Source organism: Hyaena hyaena, unplaced genomic scaffold, assembly GCF_003009895.1.
Source record: "Hyaena hyaena isolate Hyena2069 unplaced genomic scaffold, ASM300989v1 scaffold_1805, whole genome shotgun sequence".
NCBI classification, from domain to species: domain Eukaryota; kingdom Metazoa; phylum Chordata; class Mammalia; order Carnivora; family Hyaenidae; genus Hyaena; species Hyaena hyaena.
The window spans coordinates 124,616-141,711 of record NW_024082438.1 but is presented as its reverse complement, the minus strand read 5'-3'; the positions used below and the strand labels follow the sequence as shown (position 1 = coordinate 141,711).

The following is a 17,096-nucleotide window of genomic DNA, read 5'->3' as shown; positions in this document are numbered from 1 at the left end:
AGAAATGACTTGTTTTTCCAGATTTCCTAAGTAAGAAAAATCCCTTCAACATTCAGTTGAGATAATTTCAGTTTGTGGTAACTTGTTTATTGTGCTCTTAATAGAAATTTGCACAAAAGTGTTTTTTCTTTTAATTTTAATTTTTACATTTTAAATTTATTTTTGAGAAACAGACTGAGACAGAGCATGAACTGGGGAGGGGCAGAGAGAGAAGGAGACACAGAATCTGAAACAGACTCCAGGCTCTGAGCAAGCATTCAGCACAGAGCCTGATGTGGGGCTAGAACCTACAAACCGTGAGATCATGACCCGAGCCAAAGCTGGATGCTCAACTGACTGAACCACTCAGGACCCCCTGCACAAAGGTATTTTTAAGTTTAGCTGAAGTGTTCACTGTAGAAAAAATTTATATTTTTATTTGTATTCTCATATATAATATGGAGACTGAGAAATGAAATTTTTTCTAAGGAACTATGAATTAAAATGACACACTTATATATGTGAAATGACTAGACTCTTGGGCTATGAAAACAAAATCAATGTTGACTTTCAGGATATTCTATATTTAAAAAGGCTATTGAATATAGAGAGTCTTTGAACACCTCAGAGAATCAGAGATGAGGTGTAAAGACTTGGCATTTTATAAACTTTTATTATAATGCCTGACAATCTCCCAAATCCATAGGAACCTGAGTCTTCCTGGAAAGTTGGTTATCTCTGAGCAGGAACCTCTGGCCACTTTCATGTGTGAATAGAAATTTGATGAAGGATGACCTGCCTGCTAAGCTGCTTGGAAAGTTAAGTTTTGCTCCAATGTAGACCCACATTCCGTGGCCAAACCAGAAGTCTCTAGAGTTGTCTTAAATGTGTGAAAATCTAAGGGAAAGTCCCTTTCAACTTGAACAAAATTATGGATGGGTGCCTGGGTGGCTCAGTTGACTAAGCATCCGAATTTGGCTCAGGTCATGATTTCAGTTTGTGAATTCAAGCCCCTCATCAGGTTCTGTGCTGACAGCTCAGAGCCTGGAGCCTCCTTCATATTCTGTGTCTCCCTCTCTCTCTGCCCATTCCACACACACTCTCTCTCTCCCAAAAATAAATAAACATTAAAAAAATAAAAAAATAAAAAAATTATGGGCATGGAAGGAAAGCCCTTTCAGCTTGAGGTTTATTTGCCAATTTGATTACAGTAAAGAATTTGGAGTCAGAAAAATATGTGATAGAATCCCCATTGTTATACCCTGCTAATCCTCATCTCTAAAATGAAATTATTTGAAGGAATAAATGGTGTCATGAATATTAAGTTTCACAAAGTATGCAGCCCCACGCATGTATTCAACAAAGAGCAGCTGCTGCTTTTTATTTTTTTTCCCTGCTATTGCTGCTCTCGTCAGGCTCCACCATGTCCCCAGATTATGCTGAATTGTCTTCCCAAGATGTGAGAGAGATAACCACCTAAAATTTATAAAATCTTTGATGTTTCTTTTATAAAGGTTGTTTTTTGGAATACATTATTGTAGCTATTTTTAAAGATTTACATTAAATTTCACATCCTGACTCTTCTCAGATTTGTTTTAGGTGCCTGATGAAGCAGTGAGTTATAAAATGTTTATATCTGAGAATCTTTTTGAATACGTAATGCATTTCCATAGTTTAAAAACAATATAAAATATATGACTTTCAAAGTCTTTTTCCCACTTCTGCCCTTATTCATTCTAATTTTCTCTCCTGCCTCCTATCCCCACTGCAATTAACTATTTTTATTAAATTCTTTTGGTAGTTTTTCACTCTTTACATAAATACAAAGAAATGGAATATTTTCCTCTTTCTGTCAAACAAAAGTTAGTATTGCTCTATAAACTATTCTGTAATTAACTTTTTAAAAAAAATCCTTAAGGTCTTCCTGTATAAATTCATACAAAACTTCCTTTTTATTTATTTCTTATGTTACAAAGTATTCTATTATATAGGTGTCCTGTAAATTATTTAACTTGTTCCATGTTGGTGGATATTTGAGTTATATTCAAATATGCAAACAATCCTGTTATGTGAAAAGTGTTTGCAATATTTTTTTCTAGAATTATAGACGAGTAACATAACTTAAAGGCAAGCTAATCTATCATTTTACTGTTCTGTTTTTCTAGCATTCCGTGACCATCTAATGAAAAAAGATAAATGGGAAAGAATATAATTATGAAAGATTCATTTGTAATAGTTGTATGTAGAAGTACAAAAGCATTCCTATATTATAAATATACCTCTTGTGAGTTATAAAATAAAATAATCAATAGCAACTTTCATCAGTAGAACAATGATGTTTTTCCTTCATTCAGTTTTAAAATCCATAGCATTGATAAGGGCAGAAAAATGGACAGGTTGGAAAAAATTAAAATTATATTTTTAGGACATTTTAAATCATTTCAAGATTTCTATTATTATTAAAAGAAATTAAATACAGTTATCTTACCTTTAATATCCTATTTGCCCTAAATATTGGATTAAATCCAAAGAAGAGGTAGAAAACATCAAATGGCATTACTGATACAAAATCCAGCTGTTGGGGAAACATATTCACAATATGTGTGTTTATGTGCTTTTTTGGACAGGAATTGGTTTATATCAATGTTTATAACAGCTGACTTATTATACCATTTCATATACCATGAATTATTTGCTGTTTAATACAAAATTGCCTTCAGTTAAGTATGCCTGGTGCCACTGAAAGGTGTATTAATAACACGAAAATAAGAACACTATTTTGTAGTCTATTTCCAAGATATTTCATTTCCACTTTAATGCATCTGAGCTCTCCTTAGGCTCTGAACTTTCTATAATTTCCGTTGAGTTGTCACATATACTTCAGAGATGGCATGATTGCTAATGTTAAAATACATTTTAATAGTGTTTTAAACATGGGGCTCTTGGACTGAAAGGCAAGTCAATTCTTGATTGTATTCGAAACCATTGCACATTAAATGCAGTTGTATATTTTTATGTTTCAGCCAATACTCCAGTATTCAGGACTGATTATATTGTTGATGGTATATATATTGAGGCTTCCAGATACCTCAATTCTTTCTACTACTCTCTCTTTGGGATGATATTACTAACAATAAACTGCTATGCAATCTATCTCTTAGACACTGTGCAGGCTGAGATAGAGGAAAGGAATCAGTCCCATTTATAATTAATCAGTAACTCCAATAGAAGTTGAAAGTATTGAAAGTATTATAATAGCTAAAAAATATATTTTAAAATTTGTCATGTATTTAATTATTCTGGTCTTCTATTACCCTGGCAGTTGCAAAATGGCAACATCACTTGCACACTTTCCTGATTGCAATGATAACAATAAGAAATTCTTTTAGTAAGATAATTATTCGTTTTCATTAATTTTTACATAGTTTTGAAAAATAGAGTACATTTAAAAAACATTTAATTTATTTAAAACATTTAAGAACAGTTAAGGGCTTTCTGTAAGGCATATAAAATAGAAAGTTGAGGTAATTAATTGCATACCAGACTTTCACAATAACTTAGTGTTACTGAAGAGAAATGAAATTTTTAGTTAGAATTAATCAGACTGGCTATTATAAACAAATTTCTTATAGAAAATATATTGCATCATATCCTCAAACCTTATTAATTTTGCCCTACAGATATTGAGGCTTGTAACAAGTTGAGAGGAATATAGAACAGTTATTAAAATAATGTCATATAAGTAAAAAAGCAGAAGCATGGAATTGTTGACTAGTCTAGTTCTATTGCAGCACCCACGTTTTCTGGCTCAAATTATAATAATCTTTTTTACATTTAAAAAATAAATTTATTAGAACTAATATGTCAGAATTATGGTCTTTTTACCTGCTGTCTATCCAATTGTTCAACTGCCCACTTTGATTCTCTATGCGGCCATTAGTTGTGTTTGATATTAATATGTTAGTGTTAAATAAAAATGATTTATTTCTCATTGAATTGTAGAAAATTGTATTGAGTAAGAATTGACCAATATTGAACTCTCTACATGGCACTTTGCAAATCATGTGGGGGTTGAAATAGGAGTAAAATATTGTTTCTATCCACAAGAAACTAACAATCTAATAGTAGAATAATGAATCACAAAAATAACCAAACAGGATGTGCTAAGGGAATTCAAAAGGAGTGACCACAATTGAATAAATGTAAAATTTTACATTTAAAAACCCAAATTGAATATATGAGTTAACTTTCTCTTATTCAAATTCAAGAAAGTGATTAAGAGTTCGGTATAAGTTTTGTGGCACTTAAAAAGAATATTCATCCTCTTGCGGTGTTCATCAAAGCAGTACAGATTATGAGTATGTCTAAATATGTGGCAATATTTTACAAAGAAAATTAGAGATAAAAACAAATTGAAAGTGATTTTAATCACCATATGTCACCAATGGGAACAATATGGCACCTAAACCTAAATTTGTATTCTTATACAAAATTTGAGGCTACAAAAGTGTTCTTGAAATGGGAGGGTGGATTTAACTTGTACAAATTGGTAACCTTGGATATCTCCCAAATTTCTATTTCTCAAAGGTAGGAGGGAAAATAAAAGATAATAAAGTACCTGGGTGTAAATAATTATGAGTGAAAAAACATACAATTATATTGTTATTTGAAGAAAGAAGGGTACCATGTTATATAAGTAACTGCTTCTATTCTATTTTGTTTATATGAACAACAAAGAAATAGGAGTAGAACAATCTGATAGACTTTACATGGTGCTGTATGAATTGGAGGCTAGCATTCTGTATAAATAAGACAAAGTACAGTATAACCTTGGTTTGTGAGCATAATTCATCCTGGAAAGATGTTTGTAATCCAAAGCACTTGTATATCAAAGTGAATTTCAAGAACCATTGGCTCAGTTGTGATCATGTGATGTTTGGTGTCATGTACTACTCATATTGCAAGATATTGCTAGTTTATTAAATAAAAATTAGAAATGTTTGCTCATCTTACAGAACACTCACAGAACAAGTTACTTGCAATCCATGGTTTTACTGTACACTCCATACTTCTTTACTGATGTTTTATTGGAAATTTAAATGTAAGCACCAACATTTTGTTGTGCTTGATAAAGATCCATATATTGAATTGCACATTTAAGGAAGTATACCATGTAATTATTGAGAAGCAAAAACTTCAGGCTTGACTTTGCTTAATAGAATTTCATCTGTATAAACTTTGTTACAAAAGCTACAGTTCAAAAAGGAAACAGATTTTTAAAATAGAAGTTTGTAGATGGGACTTAAAATCAAAATGGTAATGGATTACTTGCACAATTTTAAAATTGTAAGTCACCTACCTGAAATTTTGTAGAACTCCTGTAGTGTCTCTTTAACTCATTTGAATCCACCTGAAATGTTATATTTTGTATTAATTTTACCCAATTTCATCAATTATTTTTCTCACTATGATAAATATATATAGCTACTTCTCTCTCCTAGTTCCTTGTAACTTCAGCCCATAAATATGCTCTATCCTCTCATCTCTTAAAACAGAATAAAAATCTTCCTTGGTGTTCATTTTCTTTTTGCTAGTGGTCTATTGTTTGCCATACTCAAGCTTCTTAAAAAAGTTGCCTACATTGTTTTATTTTGCATCCTTCCCTCACATTTACTCCTCAATCCATGGCAATTTGGTGACAAGTTGACTTGCTCTCATTTTTCTCATTCCATTAAGACAACCAATATGAAAGCTACCAACAATGTCCTAATGATCACACCAAGGGAATCCTTTATTGTACTTAGTATTCTTTTATGGCATTCACCATGTTTTGAAATCACATATATTTCTTGGCTCATTTATTTAAAAATCATTGTACTCCATTAAATGGTAATCTATCTCAGGACAGGGTTGACTTTGTTTAGCAACTGTACACAGTTAGTGACTAGAATACACTAGGAATCCAATAAATACTTACTGAGTGGATAAATAAACAGGTGACTAAAACATTTGATATTTGTCCTTGAAACTTTTTCTTTCCAAAGAATCTGTAATGCCATTTTTCATTTACTTCTTCAGTTCTAACTTTTTGGTGACTTTTTTTTTTTTTTTTTAATAATTCCAGGGCTAGCCATTTAAATGGCAACATTCTCCAGGACTTAGCTCTCTTGCCTTCCTCCTTATACTTGCTTCCTAGAAAATTTCAACCACTTCAATGGTTTCAAATATCACCATATATACTGATGCTACCAAATATCTACCGACATTTAATAACACTTTCTGGAGCTGTTGACCTATACCAGCAACTGCCTATTGTCTTCTTCACTTAGCAATTCTGCTTATCTCAAATTTAATCTACATCAGATCTGAATTCATCATGATTTTCCATTCCCCTCAAGCCTAATCATTCTCCTACTCATTTCTCTTGAGTATCCTATGAGCATCCTCATCTATATTGGTCAGTGATCCTAGACCACCCATTCTCCCTCAGCCCTCATCCGACAAGCCACCAATTCTATGATTCTTCTTCCTACACTTTTCTGATGTCCACTCTCCTCTTTTGACATGGGTCTTTTAGCCGTGTAAGCCTCATTCCCTTTGATCCATTCTATAATAGCAGCTAGATGATCTCAGTAAATCAGATTACTTAACAATCACCATTTACGTGAAATCCTCTGACTCTACATGACTTAAAAAAAATCCAAACTCCTTTTCATCATAGTCCACAAGGCTCTATTTTCTTTGTCTCACTCACCTCCTGCAGCATCCCACATCCACTTTATTCAGCAGTTCCTCAGATGCATCAGAGTTTCTCACTTTCATGACTTTGCCTATGCTATTCTCAGATCTTGGAACTTAGCTTTTTTCCTTTTTTTTTTTTTGGGGGGGGGATGGAGGTGTACAGATAATGGGAATTCATTCATCATGATTTGAACCAGGTGTCCTCTCCTTCACATGGTTTTCTCTGTACCTCATAACCCCTAGGGCTCACTGCTGTCATGACTCATATTGCAAAACCTCACCATTTTTCTTTTGTCTGTCCTTCATAGGGTGAGTTACTTAAGAGGGCCCATATCTTTGTCTTCTTTTTCAGTTTCTAATGCAATATCTAGCACATAGTAGGTGCCCATTAAATATGTGATAAGTGATAGATTAAGAAGCATTTGTCACTATTCAGACCTAGAAGAATTAATGCTAACACTGTATTTACACTCCTATATTTTAGGTATAGGTTGGGAGGTATCATCTATGTACTACTAATGATCTGACCAAAGTATTATCATTTGTACACAAGGAAGAAGCGTCTTCTAACAATTATCATTCAGACTGTCCAAGCTCAGAAGTTTCAAACTCCTGCCAAACAATGTGAAATACTGGTTAGCCAACTCACCAATTCCTACTCCCCTCACCATTTTTTTGGCTCTAATTTTTACCCATGTGCATATACTATATCTTACAGAAATATATCAGAGAAAATACAAGACATGTGTATCTATTGATTTTACTGTGAAACACAATGATTTATTTAGCCACGGGTAGACACACAGAAGTTTAAGTCGGATCAGGTACTGAGCTTGAGTAAAATCAGTCAGCTCTTTCAAAGCTCATCTGGGACTGACAGATACATTTCAAGTGCTATGAAGTTAAAATACCACCCTTTCCTCCAACCTTGGAAGAATGTGTTTAGCACTTTTATCCCTTTACTTTTAGGCTTGTCTATGATCTTATGGTTGAATACATGTAAATGAAACTAAAATTTGTTACAGTAGATGAAAATGTCATCTAGTGATTCTAAAATCTCTCTTCTTTGGAGCACTAAATAAATTTGGTATCATTAGTTTTATGAGGATCCAGATGCTTACTGGTAACAATTAGGGATGTATTTAAAAAATGTTCCCCTGTTTAATTCTCTTTCCCTCCTTTAAGCCTATGTAGGCAACATTTTTTTTCAGGGGAGGCTTACTTTATGGAGGATATGCTGACCGCACCTAAATCCTCTTCCAACAGATAGTTTTTGAAGCTCTATCTAGGTATGATTATATTTACTTCTTATGATAAATAATTCATAGAAACTCCATAATTTCATATAGAACAGATAAAGGTGTTTCAAAAAATAATAATATCATCTGAAACAACTATAATGCAGATTAAATAATTATTCAAGGAAAGAAGATTCTTGAACCAAGATTGCCCTTCATTCACTCCTTCAAACATTTCTTAAATATACTCTCTGAGTTCCTAAAATAGAGAGGTAAATGAATTAATTATCATTCTTATTCTCAAGAAACTTATTATCAGGTAGGAAAGAGAGTTACATATACAAATAGGAGACAATAAGGTATAAGTGTGTGGATATTCATTCATTTGATTCATTCGACTACTTATTGTACATCTTTTAGATTCCAGAGCCTGGCTTCAGTGTACACATTGTCTTAATGTTTGCCATAGGTTTAGAGGTGGGTACTATAATTCCCATTTTATGGACAAAAAGATAGTATTTAATGAAAAGGTAAATTTATTTTCTTCAAATAATGCTATTAATAAATTTCAGAGATGGAATTTGACCCTGGTCTATTTGTTTCTACTATCTCATAATTAACTCAATTGTTATTTAACAATTAAATAACAGAAGTATGAATAAAGTACAGAGCACAGAGAAGGGAGTGGTTAATTTTCTTTAGGTCAGTTTATAAATAGTAACTGAGAAAGTTTAAGTGCCAAAAATGGTTGACAATAATGGCAGGCCTGATTGGCATTGTCACTAGATGGCACTGAGCGTTTCCATGAATTGTGATCAGTAGGGTTAGTAGTGTTGTGGGTATGAGAGTCTCCTATTTCTATAATCCTCATTGCAATTTCGGCTCTATTTCTACTGTCTACGAAGGAAAGTACAGACAAGGGACTCTTTTGTTGGTCTTTCATACAAAATTTTGTTCTCTATTTGAATAGCACTATTTCAGAAGAAAGATACTGCAAATAAACACCATGAAAAACTTGCAAACCCGTCCAATTTCCTATATTGTGGCCTTCAGCACTTCAATCACTTAGTTATCTATTTTCCAAGGCATTGGGAAACTAATATTTCCTTTCTCCAAGCCTGAAATATCTGGCAACTGTAAGTATTTAATAAACGTTTGTTAAATGAATGAATGAATGAATGAATGGATGAGTGAGTGAATGAATACTTTGCCTTTGTACACCAAAGGTAGCATAGATAGCTAAATGTAGTTAGATCTTCAGTTTGGGTTCTCAACTTGCATACTCTTCTTACCAAAATGTAATCAAGTTTCAAAGGCTAACACTACCTATCCTAAATTAAAGAAACCATTAAACTTCTTTTGAACAAACAAAGTAATTAGTTCCTGCTCTGTATTTGTAGTTTGTGATAATGTATTTTAAATAGAGCCCATTGAGTGTGTTTTTATTGGTTATTTTTCTTGTTTTTAACACTCCATTGTGTGTAAAGACCTCTTAGAAAATTGAAAATAAGTCTCCCCTTACTGATTTTGTCATTTTCCATTTGTCAAACATTGATTTTCTCCCCCCTTGTGCATCTAATGGAGGTTGAAATTAGCACTCTTTTTTTGTGTGTTGTTTACTTCTTATTTGTACACCATCATCATCATTCTTCAAGCTGCCAGGGAGCTCTGGGGATAGTGCTGGTGAGCTGACTAGTGCTCTGAAGTCCACACAAGGAATATTTTGAATAGGTTTTTGCTACAGTTTTAGCTCTTGCCTTTAGAATTTCTTTCTATGAAAGCTCTCAAATAGGAGGATTTCTTCAGCAAATAATTTTTTTTTTCTAAAATGAAACAACAATCACCAAAGTTACTCCTTTTAGCTTCTTGATAATTTAAGATTTTCTGGAGATTCAAAAGAAAATATTTGGGAGATGAAGGAACCCACCTCTATTTCTTAACAATATTTTTGAACCCAAGGTGCCATATCATGCATTGGTCTGCTGTTCCCACTGAGACGGATCCACTGGAGGACCTGTTTTGTCCCCAGAGATTGTGATGTGGACATCAGTTGGAAAGGAAGCATCCTTCTAGTTAGTTGAGGAAGGGGCTGAGGAGTAGAGGCTTTAAGATTTGGGTATGTGCTTGTGAAAGCATATTCTTCTACTTCTGACTTAGACTGACTAGATTGGTTATAAAATTCTTTCAATACTGAGGATAAATCTAGGAGAAGATAATTTCTCCTAAGGGTAAGAATGCTAGTTTCTGAGGTAAGCCACTGCATTTGATGATGGGAATTGGGATGTGATGAGTCTGAAAAATGGAAGAGTGAAAAGAATATAAGCCAGTAGATACCATATTAATTAAAAAAATCACAACACAACTGGTGTGTTTTATATGCTTGTGATTTGCACCTATCTGCAGGGTGTGTGGCTTCTTACTTATGGTTTGGCTATCTTGATGAAGAATTTGATGGCTTATTGTTATAGGACTATCTAATAGCACATTTTGCAATGGTGGAAATATTCTGTGCTCTCAGATATGGTAGCCTCTAGCCAAATGTGATTATTGGGCACTGAAAATATGGATAGAGTGGCTAGGAAATATGAATTTTTAATGTCATTTAATCTTAATTAATTGAAATTGAAATTTGAACAGACATATCTGGCTAGTGGCCACTATATTGGACACTGAAGTGAATCTACAATGATTTAAAGGGTCATGACAGATTTTCTTTTCTTCTTAAGTTAGGTTTTCCCAAAGTGTCAAGGCCTACGAACCTAGATTGTTTTTTGTATTATGTACAGGTGCTGTGTTCAGTGCTGACCATACAATGATAAACAGGATACAGTTTGTGTCCTAAAAATCTTATAGCCTAGTGCTTTCTAACAATATCAGGCTGTCTCCTGAGGAGGCTGAGTAGACTTTCATGCATGAAATCTTACCTGCCTTATTTAAAAAAAAAATACTGAGGTGAATGGTAGATTGCAGCATAGTAGAAAGCAACCACCTCATAGACTATTTGAAGCTTGATTACTAGAAAAATATATATTAAATCACTTATTTTTGCATTGATAACTTATACTTTTTTTTTTTTTTTTACATTATTTAAGTAAAGTATGTGTGTGTTTTTGACATTTCAGACCTGGTATTATCTTTCTATCCTCACATATTATCAAAGTCTGAAAAACTTGCCAACACGAACAAACATGGTGCAGTTGTATTGAACAAGGGTTTTGGAGTCAAGGTCTAGGTTCGAATCTTGCCTCAGCTACTTTCTAACTTTGTGCCTTGAGCAATCACCTACCCTCTCCAAATGCCAGTTTCCTCTCCTATATATGGGGTTGGTAATAATATATTTTTTATAGGGTGACTGAAAGGATTAAGTGAGGCATCGTGAATAAATGCACTCATGAGGCACCAAACATAGCTTGAGGCATTTTACATAAATCAGTTAATTTAATCTTTCCATTAGCATTGTGAAGGTACTATTTTTAAGATGAGGAAACTAAAGCACAAGGAGATGTATGGTCCCCAGAATACAGTGAGTGCTCAAGGGTTGTTTTGTTGTTGTTGATATTATTATACTGGTGGTTTTCAGTGGTTAAAGACTCATACAGGCAGAGATAGCCAGTCAGACATTAAATAAACAGTGGTGTTAATCTGTTTTTTTGTTGTCCAATCTGATATTCATTTGTCACCTTCTGCTTCTCCCCAGCCCCACTTACTATTATGTTTCCTCCTTTTATAAACTGGAGTCTGGGCTGGATTAATAACATATCACAAAGGTAGATGATATCACATATGACGTCTGTAATAAACCAGTAGTGTGTGTTGTCTGGTGTCTGATATGGAAAGACGAGGCGCAGTGGTATAAGCCAGCAGTTCCAGTTATAGGCAATGGTGACAAGCAAGAGCCAGAGGAGATAGAGTTGATCTAGAAAAATCCAAATGGCATGTAATAAGCATTAAAAAGATTCTCTTGTAATGGTAACATTGGAGCAATGTCCTCTGGAGATAAGAAAATTACTGTAAAAGGTTCTATTAACATTCAGTACAATTCTGCCTCTAGAGTGGAAAGCACTGGGCTTTACAAGGGATGTTGAGTGATCTTATCAGCTCTTCCAACATTGGAGAGAGGTCGTCTTTTTTGCCAAGAAGTGGCCATGCTGAGTCTGTCCCCACAGGTAACTGCTATATGGGATCAAGGAAGAGGACACCCAGGGGAAGTCAGAGATGCCTTGTTTGGATAACTGCAACAGTAGGCCTTTTCTGCATTAGGAGTTAAGCTGCAGGATCACCCAGGGCAGGTAGACGAAAGGCCATATTTTGCTTGAAGGAGTACGGTTGATGTGAAAGGGCAGAGAATTGGTCCATTAACACAGTACATGTCTTTTCACGCACTGCTTTCTTCTGCCCAAGGGAGGCCATAGGAAGGGGTTTGTTCAGTTAGAATAATTAGCAATGTGAAAGGATGAAAGAAGATAGATACTTTATAATTACTTTTTTAGGGAGTGGTGTGGGTGTACATACCCCTAAATACTTTGGAGCTTTCTTTTGAAAAGTAATTAGGGGCAGAATAGACCTTGGACTGTCTTTTATCTATCTATCTATTTATCTATCTATCTATCTATCTCTACTTACCTGCCTACCTACCTACTTATCATCTATTTATTTTGGTGACTATACTTTAGTCACCAAAATAAATAAAGTGAATTTACTTTAATTCACATTATTCTGGTATGCATTTTAAAAACCGGCAAGAATATCTTATCTCTTGCCTTCACCTGAGAGGGTCAAACAATCCACTGCATATTTAATATAGTTTATATTCTGCTTTCTAGACAGATTTAGAAAGTGGGCTTAAGGAAAAACGGAAGCCATTTGTGACTTTCAGTTACAGCAGTTCGTGGTAATAGCTAGCCCTCCCACTGAGATATTTCACCCTTTGATGGTACCTGTGTATGAATCTATGCTTCTTGGAAGTCTAATTCGCTTTAGATACTCTGTCAGAGGCATCTTCTGGAATTTAAAACACAATATGTGATAGTAATGTTCTTCTTTTGGCTTAGCATTGCTTTCTTGTATCAGTGGTACAGCTGTGGGCTTTGCTTTGTAAGGGAAAAAAGAGATAAACACATTTTTAAGAGGTTAGGTTAGTTAAATGAGAAAAAGTTTGGATGTCTTGAAGTCAGAACATTTCAAAATCTTCTCTTCTCAATACAGGTAGATAAAGTATGTTTTGACATTGAAAATAGTGACATTAATGACAATATTCAGGTAATGAAAACACTGGAATTTGGAAATAAACAGAAATTAAAGCTTACTAGTAAATTATCTCAAAGGTGTTACAAATGGGATATATTACTTTATTTATTTACTGTAATCTTCACACCCCCAATGTGGGACTTGAACTCACAACCTTGAGATCAAGAGTCACATGCTCTACTGACTGAGTCATCCAAGCACCCCACGAATAGGATATTTAAGGACAAGCTTAATTCTTACATATTTTGTAGCATAAATAAAGTCAGCCCTTAGATTTACATTGAAAAGACACATTAAAAATGTACATCATTCTACAGGTTTTAGTTTCATGTTTCTTTGATTTCATACTTATCTTTCAAGTTATGGATAAATAAAGCTCAAAATAATTTTTCACCATATCTTTAATCAAAATCCAATAACTTATTAGAGCCTTTTCTTTTAAAAAAGAAATTGCTATATAATATGTAGTTTATTTTTTATTTGTTGAAAAAGTTTGTTTATTTTGAGGGAGAGAGAGAACATGAATAAGCAGAGGAGGGGCAGAGAGAGAATCTCAAGCAGGCTCTGCATTCAGTGCAGAGCCCAATGTGGGGCTTGATCTCACAACCCTGAGATCATGATCTGAGCTGAAATCAAGAGTCAGATACTTAACTGACTGAGCCACCCAGGCGCCCTTGTAGTTTATTTTAAAAATCCAACTTACCTATACAGAATTATAAGGAAACCCTCAACTCTATATAATCAATAGTTGATTTTGTATTTAACTGTTATTCAACAACCAAACTTCAATTTGACTGTTTATATATATACATATATATATATGTGTGTGTGTGTATATATATTTACTAAGATGTATTAATAATATGTATCACTTTTGTGCTCTACTTTATTGTATTTGTTAATTTTTCATAAACACATGTCTGTAATTATTAGGGAAGGTGATGATTACCTCCCCCATGTGATTAGTTTATAGATGTTCTTTACTATGTATATTTTTATAATTAGTACTTTGTATATCAGTGGTATTCTTCATTAATATTTATAATAAACCTTGCTATCATGGGTATTGCTGTTGGCTTGTTCAATATACCATGGGTCTAGAGGTCATGTGCAGAGGGCCCCCCTATGTTTCTTTCCTCAGGATTTTCTCTGAGCTGGCTTACCTAAAGTACTGGAGAGTTAGCAACATGCCCCAGCAACAACCTTCAGCCAACGGAAAACAGGAGTTGATGGATTGACACCCAAGCTTCTTCCTCCAAAATATAAAAGAACTTATACAACTCAACACCAAAAAACCTCCCCAACAATCTGATTAGAAAATGGGCAGAGGACCTGTATAGACATTTTTCCCAAAGAAAGAATATATATGGCCAACAGAAACATGAAAAGATTAGGGGCGCCTGGGTGGCTCAGTTGGTTAAGTGTCCGACTTCAGCTCAGGTCATGATCTCACAGTTCGTGGGTTCGAGCCCCGCATCGGGCTCTATGCTGACAGCTAGCTCAGAGCCTGGAGCCTGCTTCAGATTCTGTGTCTCCGTCTCTCTCTGACCCTCCCCTGCTCATGCTCTCTCTATCTCTCTCTCAAAAATAAATTTAAAAACATTTTAAAAAAAGGAAAAGATGCTCAACATCACTCAGCATTAGGTCAATGCAAATCAAAACCACAATGAGATATCACCTCATGCCAGTCAGAATGACTAGTATCAAAAGGACAAGAAATAACAAGTGTTGGTGAGGATGTGGAGAAAAGGAAATCCTGTGCATTGTTGGTGGGGATATATATTGATGCAACCACTGGAAAATAGTGTGGAGGTTTCTCAGGAGAATTCTTAAGTGTGATCCACATAGTTTTTCAGGTGGTCAAGTCCCAGGGCCTGCAGAAGAAGCCATTTCATTAACACATCTTTATTGTCTTAACTCCTGTCTCTATCTCTCTTGTCTGCTCTCACCTTCCTGGGTCACCCTCAATATAAACTATTTCACTTAAATTGTTGTCACAGGGTCTGCTTTTGGGGGAGCCCAAACTAAGACATTTGAAAAAATACATGTTCCCTTATAACTTCTTTCTTTCCAGTACTTTGAGGTAACAGTGCTTACCAGTTTGGGGGCTGGCTTCAGGTGAGGATATATCTCCTTCTGCCAACTTTTTCTTGTAGAGGATTGTTCTTTGATGCATTCTTCTCACCAAGTTGCGTAGCTGGGCATCAGCATACTCATTTATAACAGGGGCTCCAAGTGGTTTGCTTTTTGGACTAAATGAGAAAAAAAATGGTGATAGAGATGGATCCATGAAGAGATACATACAGGGGAGAGATTAAGTTTTTTCACCTTCCTGATAGATCCTGGACAATTAACTGCTCCTTTCTGCAACTGAATAGAACAATTCAAAAACTAAGCTTGATGGAAACAGTGCTGGTGGAATACAGATTTACCAATGTAATATTAGAATCCACAAATAGCAAATGTCCATTCTTGACTGTATTAGATCTGGATGACTGTGATTCTGCCATTTAATTGTATCATTAGAAGAAAAACAAAAAGAAACTTTACCTGGCATTTTAGGTAGAATTCTATTTTTTTAAAGTGTATTTACTTAGAAATACAGTGAAAGTGAGATAGAGAAAGAGAGAGACAGAAAGAGAGAAAGAGAGTAAGTGGGAGAAGGGCAGAGACAGAGAGGGAGATAGAGGATCGGGCTGACAGCATGGAGCCTGAAGCAGGGCTTGATCTCACAAACTGTAAGATCATAATGTAGGCAGAATTTTAAGGTGGCCCCTGGTGTACCTGTCTTGCATAATTCTGAAGACAATAAATATGGTGCATTTTCCTCTCATAATTAGTGTGTGGTATACAGCTCAGTTGACTTAAAGGTAAGAAGTTTATAAAAATGGGCCTCATGTAATCAAATAAGCCATTTAAAAGCAGAGAGTTTCTATAACTGGTGATAGAGCAAAGTTAGAGGCTTGAAACATAAGGGTAATTCTACTTCAGAGAAACTCCCAATTTTTGGCTTTGAAGAAGAAAGGTGTCCCTTCATGAGAATTACATGAAGCCTCTAGGAGCTAAGACTGATCTCAGACTAGCTGATAAGAAAACAAGGACGTCAGTCCTACAACCACATGGAACTGAATTCTCCCAATAATTTCAATGAGCTTGGAAGTAGATTCTTCTCTCGTGCCTCCAGGTAAGAGTCTAGCTGTGCCTGGCTGACACCTTCATTTCAGTTTTATGAGACCTCAGCTTTGTGAGAGTACCTAGCCTCACACAGATTTTTGATCTTTGGAAGTGTGAGCTATTAAATGGTATTGCTTTAAGTTGCTAAATTTGTAATAATTTCTTATGCAGCAATAGAAAATGAAAATATCTAGTGTGTGTTAGTGTAGTTCCCTTTTAAGAAAACATACAAACAGATAAGTACAGGGTATAAGATATAAATTAGTATACTTCATAAAGATCTGAGTTCCTTCACAGATTTTCTTTAGACTTCTAATTCGTTCTCTACCTCCTTCTGAAGTTTGACACTCTGTGTCTACACACATTCATATAGGTTCTATCCACTCTCACCTCCTCACATCCATATCTGCCCTTTCCATCTCACTTCCAAACTGGAACCCATGGGGTTCACAAAAGAGCTGGGTAATCTGTGGATTTTATTAAAAAATTTTTTTATATCTTTCTTTATTTTTGAGGGGGTGGGGAATGTGAGTGGGGGAGGAGCAAAGAGAGAGGGAGATGCAGAATCTGAAGCAGGCTCTTGGCTCCCAGCTGGCAGCACAGAGCCCTCAGGGCCAGGCTCGAATTCACAAACTAAGAACCCTGAGATTATGACCTGAGATGAAGTTAGATGCTTAACCGACTGAGGCACTAACTGTGGGTTCTATTTAAAGAGAA

At 34.9% G+C, this 17,096-nt stretch overlaps 1 protein-coding gene across 1 annotated transcript in view; it reads right to left on the bottom strand.

Annotated features, from left to right (window-relative positions):
• CNGB3 (cyclic nucleotide gated channel subunit beta 3) overlaps nucleotides 1-17,096 on the bottom strand; it is a gene marked incomplete at its 3' end in the record, with an annotated part of 117,474 nt that overhangs the window by 42,440 nt on the left and 57,938 nt on the right. Inside the window, exons 4-8 of the mRNA XM_039224871.1 lie at nucleotides 15,303-15,457; nucleotides 12,896-13,048; nucleotides 11,666-11,874; nucleotides 5,339-5,389; nucleotides 2,468-2,554 (exon numbers count right to left, since the gene is read on the bottom strand). Coding sequence (XP_039080802.1) covers nucleotides 2,468-2,554; nucleotides 5,339-5,389; nucleotides 11,666-11,874; nucleotides 12,896-13,048; nucleotides 15,303-15,457 — 655 coding nt within the window. The remainder of the gene's footprint in view (nucleotides 1-2,467; nucleotides 2,555-5,338; nucleotides 5,390-11,665; nucleotides 11,875-12,895; nucleotides 13,049-15,302; nucleotides 15,458-17,096) is intronic.